Source organism: Limulus polyphemus, unplaced genomic scaffold (assembly GCF_000517525.1).
Source record: "Limulus polyphemus unplaced genomic scaffold, Limulus_polyphemus-2.1.2 Scaffold1352, whole genome shotgun sequence".
NCBI lineage: Eukaryota > Metazoa > Arthropoda > Merostomata > Xiphosura > Limulidae > Limulus > Limulus polyphemus.
In genome coordinates this window covers 233,615-241,599 of record NW_013666962.1, presented here as the reverse complement: position 1 = coordinate 241,599, position 7,985 = coordinate 233,615, and the positions used below count along the sequence as shown (strand labels likewise).

Sequence of the window (7,985 nt, the reverse complement as noted above, 5' to 3'; positions counted from 1 at the left end):
TACACCCATGGATAACCTCCTGCTCCTGTGTGTGTCTATTAATACACCCATGGATAACCTCCTGCTCCTGTGTGTGTCTATTAATACACCCATGGATAACCTCCTGCTCCTGTGTGTGTCTATTAATACACCCATGGATAACCTCCTGCTCCTAGCCATTCAATTCATAATTAACACATATGTGGTAAGGAGATATTCTGGAAATAGTTCTTTTTGCTTTCGTTGGATCGTTATTCTAATTTTCACAGTTTTTTTTTGAAAGCCTTATATAATACTACAAAACATATTCTTGTTGCTTACCAAAGTACTCATAATGTAAATTTATTCTTTCGTTGTTCAATATCATTTTAAGCACTTTAATTGTTTTTTATAACCTGCCAATTAATATCAACTTGGTATTTATAAGATGATATGTGCACACATTCAGTCAACAATATGCTTTAATGTTTTAATTATCAGATAATTTTGATCCGTTTGACATAAACTTGAAATTACACACGTAACTTATACTTTATTTAATGGGTATGTTCCAAAATTTCAGGTTTTTTTTTGTAACAACTGATCAACCAACTTTTTTAATGCTAAATGTATCATAACATGTATAACTTGACTGAAGAAAACATTTAGGTTCAAAATGATTAATCATTTACATGAATACTTGTTGATCGAAGCGACTGGGTTAGTTTATCAATATATTTTAATTCTGTGTTTCATTCCAAGTAACTATAATCTATGTTATTGGTGATGAATGATTTAATTTATTTGTGAATATGTTGGGTATCTAATTTGACTTATAATCTGCAAATTTAAGTTTTACACTATCTAAAATAATTAGTAAATCAACCTATTTATTGAAATGAGTAAGAAAACATTTATCAGAAGCATGTTTAATTAATAGTATGTCATCGTACTTATTAAAATAATGTTTAATTGATAGTTAGTAAGTGAACCTATTTATAGAAAAACTTTCAATTGACAATTAATAATTCAACCTATTTATTGAAATCATATTTTGATGTGAAATGGAATGACTTCATCAATCTCATACAGATTAATGTTCACCCTATTACTTTTATATGTAATTCAATTAATGAAGCGTTGAGTTATTTGAAATATTTAGATACATGTATACTTTCTGTTTACATTTTTTGACAGGCAATAGGACTGCAGTTGCACATGTTTGTATTTAAAACTTTTTTTTTCGTTTATATAATTGATTATTAATTTTATGTGGTATATTGTTTATCAAACGTTATTATTAAGGAACTCATCAAGATTACTAAGGATTTGGTCTCATATGATACCTTGAACACTAAATGATATTATAATTGTGTGTCTTTCTCTAGGTGATTCGTGCAAGTTCCCTTATCTTCATATCATGCCGTGTTAATTGGTAATCTTGGCATTTGAATGTATTGTTACTTAAGTGTGTTGTGATCACTACAGACATTTCTCTACTAAAGGATACTCCAAAATCAATTATATAAATTCATTCGCAATTAATGTGTTGCTCCTGTATAGTTCTATCATAGTGGACAGCAATTTATTGTTTTCTGAGCTCGAGTATTTTGGGGAGAATTTAGGCTTTTTTCTTCCTGTCTCTAATATTCATAGAAAAATGTACGACCAACTATTCTAGCTCTCAGGTCCTTTTCACCCTATAGAGCCATTTACATTTTTTTTGCCCATATCCGATGTATATAAATACCTACCATATCACATGACTGAGCTAGCATTATGAAAGACTGAAAAAGTCTATATTTAGCCAGGATCAAAATGGGCGGTGGAAATCATTTTGGTAATCTAAAGCCTCCATAACAGATATAAAAATACAGTTGCTGGTGGAACCTGCTAAGCTCCCAGTCCTACTTGACAACAGCCTCTTATTCTAGAATAGAAGCTCAACCTCGAATTGTCCATTAACTAAGGAAATTGCTTGCAGTAGAATGAATAGACTGTCCTAGCACTCTATATCTTAAGATGGGAAAAAGAAACAACAAAACTGAAGTGAGACGAATGACTGAGAGACATGAATATAGGAATCCATGTCTCTGGAAGTGTTAAGAATGACTGAGATACATGAATATAGGAATCCATGTCTCTGGAAGTGTTAAGAATGACTGAGATACATGAATATAGGAGTCCATGTCTCTGGAAGTGATAATAATGACTGAGAGACATGACTATAGGAATTCATGTGTCTGTAAGTGATACGAATGACTAAAAGACATGAATATAGGATTCCATGTCTCTGGAAGTGTTAAGAATGACTGAGAGAGATGAATATAGGAATTCATTTCTCTGGAAGTGTTAAGAATGACTGAGAGAGATGAATATAGGAATTCATTTCTCTGGAAGTGTTAAGAATGACTGAGATTCATGAATATAGAAGTCCGTGTCTCTGGAAGTGATAATAATGACTGAGAGACATGAATATTGGAATCTGTGTCTTTGGAAGTGCTAAGAATGACAGAGAGACATGAATATAGGAATCCATGTCTCTGGGTAAGCTGGAAGTAAAACAGTATGCATCTGTAGTCGAAAGTATTTTTGGCGGTGATAGTCTGTTAACCGATTTCCAGACAGTCTTTTATTCAAATGATTTTGAGATCTATACTGATATCAATGAAGAATGTAATCAACATATAAACCAATTAGTCAAGTTATGAGTTTATTATATATATAAAAAAAAGAATGAGTTAATGTCATCAAGCTTACCATGACAGTTGGACCTTGATAGGGATTAAAACTGAGCTGAACTCACTCAGAATAAGAATCCAGACGTCAGAATCTCTAGAAATGTGAAACTTGATGAAGATAAGCATGGCACGTAACAATGATGAGGCTCAGGTAAAAGGTAAATCCTGAAGTCAGTACAAATGTGAAAGAAGCCAGAGAATTCAAAACAGGGGAATTTTATAACTTTCAAAAGGAATGACAACTCTCAGGTCATAAAGTTATCTGTTATTTAGTGGGTAGAATAAATAACTTGGAATGTTTCTTCTATAATTTACTACATTTTTTTACCACTGGATTGTTATTAATCAGCAAGAGGCAACTTATGGATTTCTAATGAGATAAGACTTGCCAACGATGATACCTAATCCTTTAGCTTGAGGACAGAAGTGGTCTATAAGCTATCAAAAGAGGTTAAATTATATTTTATGAAAGGGTTAATGATTAAGATGAGTTTAAGTTACGCATAATAAGTCTAATGAAAATCTGACTGCTTATACTAATTTATTGTAATGGGTACACAAAAAGGAGTTCCCAGAAACATTCAATGCTCACTGAAATAACATTCTCATAGACTGTCCCTAAAAAAAAGATATCAACACTGAGAAATACAGGCGTTATACGTAATCCAGAAATTCATTCAATGAGAGGCTGTGGTTGGCCAAATGAAATAATAACGTTCTAATGTACACTAGCCAAAAAGAATATAACCAGTGAATGGCAAGAATGGTCAGGTAGTGTAAAAAAGCTCATGTTACATAGCACCATCACCAGAAAGAGAGAACGGAATGCTCAAGTCAACCATCAAACAACCAAAAGCTTAAATAAAATCCTCCAGGAGAGTTGCGGGAAAAGAACTGTCATGTTAAGTTATGGAAGAACATAGTCTCTGTAAAATAAAAGCAGACTGATGAAATTAAAACTCTTGCATTCACTTATTTTTTACTGCCTCTATTAAACTACTTGAGTCTGATCAAGTGTGACTGTTAAATTTGCTTGAGGTCAGCAACTTTTCTAGCACAGAACGTGACAACTCAAACTCCAGAAATGGTCCTGTGCAGATGCATAAGTAACCACTACAATTCCTAGTGGACTTAAAAGCAGCTGTTCCCTTGTTTGATATGGAACGTTTCTAGATGTTAAAATACAAGCCTAAGACTAAACTATACTGAAGACTACAGGGCTATAGTCAATTAATTGAATAACGTGATATAGAGGACATTCTTGCAACCACAATGCCGGAACTAATGGCACAATCTGGAGACATCACCACACTAAACCTGAACACAATGATACAGATGATTGTAGGTACAACAAACTGCTATTTCTATCTTCCCTTGGGCTTGTAAACTAACTTATAGTATTTCTGGGATAAAGTCATCCATTTCAAGGTTATTATTAAAACCATATAGCTATTGTACAGAGATTTCACATGTGTGATTATACCAATAGAAACACTGAAATATACATTAAGCAAGATTCTGCAAGTTCAATGACAACTTTACAATGTTAATTCAAGTTCAAGTTGAAGAAACAGTCTCTCATTAAATATGAAGTATTCTGGGTAGTATGATGGAATGGGTTAAGTTAAACACAGAGTTCAAACCAATTTTATCTATGAAAGAATGAACTTCGTCCATCATTTTCAAAGCATTAAGGATATTTTTCCTTTACTTTCTTTTATCAACATTTAGATACACATTTTTCTGCAAAACCAGTTTCTCTTCTTACTTAATATAGTTAAATCAGACTAGTGAACAAACAATTTGTAAGATTGGTTGAAACCCTAATCATAGTGTTTATATGAAAATTAAGTCAAAAATATAACTTAGGAACTCATTCATGACACAAATGTTTGTTACATTGATTTGTGGATAACGTTATCCCAGGTTTAATCTGAACAGAATAATTCCATCTCTGGTATCAGAAAGATGGTAAAACAACAATGAAATAACAAACACAAAAATTCTTCCTGTAGAGATTCTTAATTAAACACTAAATTCAATACTTATTTATTAGTGGCCAAATGCTCCAGCTAAGTCAGATACTCCAGTGATTGGTAAATGTCCAGAATATTAAAAACATGCACAGTTATTAAATTACCATCTTGTTATTGAACTATTAGTGCATTATATCCATGAAAACGTCTACATGCCTTTCAAGTTATTAAGAAATGACCTGTGTTAATCTTCGTGATTTAATACATGCCGAGATGGATTGTAAGTACTGATATCTTCATACAATTCATACAACTTAAAATCATGAATAACAACCAGCCTCAAGTCCATAATGAATACTAGTTGATCTACAGAAGGAATAACAGTCTGATCCAACAACAATGTGAATAACTATTCTAAAGTGCAGAAGAGACCTGCTTCATTCCTGGGGATATTTACAGACAGAGTGGATCGCCAAGTCTATTGGTTCTTGTTGTCCACCACTTAATGCAGAAGGTATTATCTCCACTGTTACTATCATTAATCATAAAGTACCAACAACGTATCTCAAACGGTGAGATGACACTTGCTAACGATGTTCCATAATACATGAGAATGAAGACCTTAGGACATATAGTGGATATATTGATCAGTTTGATGTTTCAGCTCTGCTTATTATAGTTCAAATATAATGTTATCATCTGGCACAAGTATTGTTTAGTTTGTATCATTCAGTTTGAATGCATATTCTTAAAGACCTGGAAACGAAGATATCAACTAGCCATTGAAGTCTGAATAAACTGCTTTATTGGGGTTGCAGTACCAATAGCATTACAGTATTTCCTCCACAAATACAAACTGGCCAACAATGGATAGGAACGTGCAGAATGTATCAAACAAAACAAATAATCAAGTTAATCAGATCATCAGAGATCGAACCCCTCTATAAACAGGATGTGCATGATAGAATCAACCTGGGGTCTTGTTTAGTAAAATTCAACCCAGAATCCAGAATAAAGGATCATGACTGGTTAGTAGTATCAATTCTGCAAGTATTCTTAACGATTAGATAGATTCCTCCATAGTTTTTGACATCTGAAAAACCTTAATAACCTTTAATGCTTATACTCAGTGATATTTACAAAATTTTCACTTACACACAGTTGGCTTATTTAGTTAGCTGTATGTATGTATGAGATTAGCCAATTTGTAAGTTAATACTAAAGCCCCCGGAAGTAAAATAGCTTGTATGGATAGATGGAACTTGGTATGTAAGTACGAGGCAAGATGAAGATATTAGTAGGTAAATAATTCAATATTTTGTTTTATTCATGTAAATATTGACAATTATAATTGTGATATTTACAAACATTAGTTTTTATTATGTAATATTTTAACAAATGTTTAAAAGATTTCTGAGAGGAAAGTTGATTTTTTAATACTTATTCTTACATAAACCTTTGTTAATGAAAAGTTTTATTATTAACAAGTGGATTTAGGAGCAATTAATACTGCCTCTGTAATTCTAATAGTGCCATGGTCCTCAATAAATGAAATAAAAATGAAAACCGGCTGTGGAAAATTGTGCACTAGGTTTGTCTGGCTAGTGGGTCTCAGAAGAAGGAAAAATACTACTGGAGAATAACGACGTTTTTCTTTGCTTTCAATAACATGTTTTAGTTGAATAAAGCAAATTTAAGTCGTATTTTCAACTCAACAGGACATGACACTCAATGTAATCACTTTATGCATAAAAAAATCACAAAGTAATGTTCCATCATTGAAAGCTTAAATTTGATTAAGTAAATGCCTTGTATGCCTATTTTTTTCTGAGCCTATCGTGTTTACTTTTTGTACTCAATACACAAGATTCGCCACTAATATCGACTTGGATCTTTGCAAGGAATAAATTAATTAGAGCTTTAGTCTTTTATAATTGGATATGATTTACCTGAAAAACTTTTAAACGCGTTTCAGTTTTGTAGCACTTCTTAAGTAGAAAATAATATGAAAATATTCCTCCTGATTTTAGGTATGTTAAACCTTTTATTACGCACAATCGTAAAGTGAAGAGTTAACGAACAAATAGTTTGAATATGAACAGAAGTAACCTTACAGATTATGAAACTATATATATTCTGTGTTAACACATTCACTTTATAACCGAATGTTTAATTCACCTGTTATGTGTACGAGATGTGTCTAGTACCTTCTAGTAATTATCCAAAGAAGTAAATAAGACACGTGGAACGAATGTATGTGCAAATTGTAAGGGTTATGTGAAGATTTCAAACCATGGAATTTCGAATGAAGGAGTCCCCATGTGGGACAGCGGTAAGTTTATGGACTTATAATCGCCTTCCAGTAAGTCTTCAAACACAACCGTATTTATCTATAGGCGACGTTTGAATTATGTCAGAACTTGGCTATTTTTTATTAAATAAACACTGTTTTCAATAGCGACCAGCACAGCACTTTTGTACGCAACTGATAAAAAACAATAATAACCTTACAACTAAAAGCTTATTCGCAAATTCTTAAAAAAATAATTCATGGTATAAATTTTAACATAATAAGGGATGAAAATCTGCCTACCTAACCGTACGTAAAGCAAGTACTGCATGGACACTCGAGGTCTGTTGTCCAGTATGGTGCCTCTCATGCTGATCCACGAAATGAACCCTTCCACAATGATACATCCAGTCAGAATGACGATGTAGCCTAAGACATGTTCGTACAGGTCGATCATGCATTGAGACCACTGACCAAAGTCCACCACCGTTAAAATGACGGACAGGACTATCAACCTGTAACACAATTCTTTTATATTAGTTAGGTAGATAGGTTAAGAAACTCAAATAAGTAGTAATTAAATTATCAAGTTTTATAAAGAAGTACTGTAACAAAAAAGGAGATTAAATAATATTTCGTTTCCTGAAAAGTGCAAAACTAAAAAAAACTAGTTCTGATAGTTAAGGAATGACTGAAGAAACTAGCTCTTATGTCAAGCAATGACTGACAAAATTCTCTCTTATAATCAAACAACGACTAACAAAACTAGCTCTGATAATTAACGAATGACTGAAGAAACTAGCTCTTATATCAAACAATGACTGACAAAATTCTCTCTTATAATCAAACAACGACTAACAAAACTAGCTCTGTTAATTAAGGAATGACTGAAGAAACTAGCTCTTATATCAAACAATGACTGACAAAATTCTCTCTTATAATCAAACAACGACTAACAAAACTAGCTCTGATAATTAACGAATGACTGAAGAAACTAGCTCTTATATCAAACAATGACTG

At 32.5% G+C, this 7,985-nt stretch overlaps 1 protein-coding gene across 3 annotated transcripts in view; it reads right to left on the bottom strand.

The window, feature by feature from the left end:
• Positions 1-7,985, bottom strand: part of LOC106463225 (sn1-specific diacylglycerol lipase alpha-like) — a 131,116-nt gene that overhangs the window by 57,355 nt on the left and 65,776 nt on the right. For all 3 annotated transcript variants that reach the window (XR_002611443.1, XM_022390669.1, XM_022390670.1), the window contains exon 3: positions 7,269-7,480. Coding sequence is in view for 2 of the 3 variants with exons in the window: in XM_022390669.1 (XP_022246377.1) it covers positions 7,269-7,480 (212 nt within the window). In the remaining variant the exon portion in view is untranslated. The remainder of the gene's footprint in view (positions 1-7,268; positions 7,481-7,985) is intronic.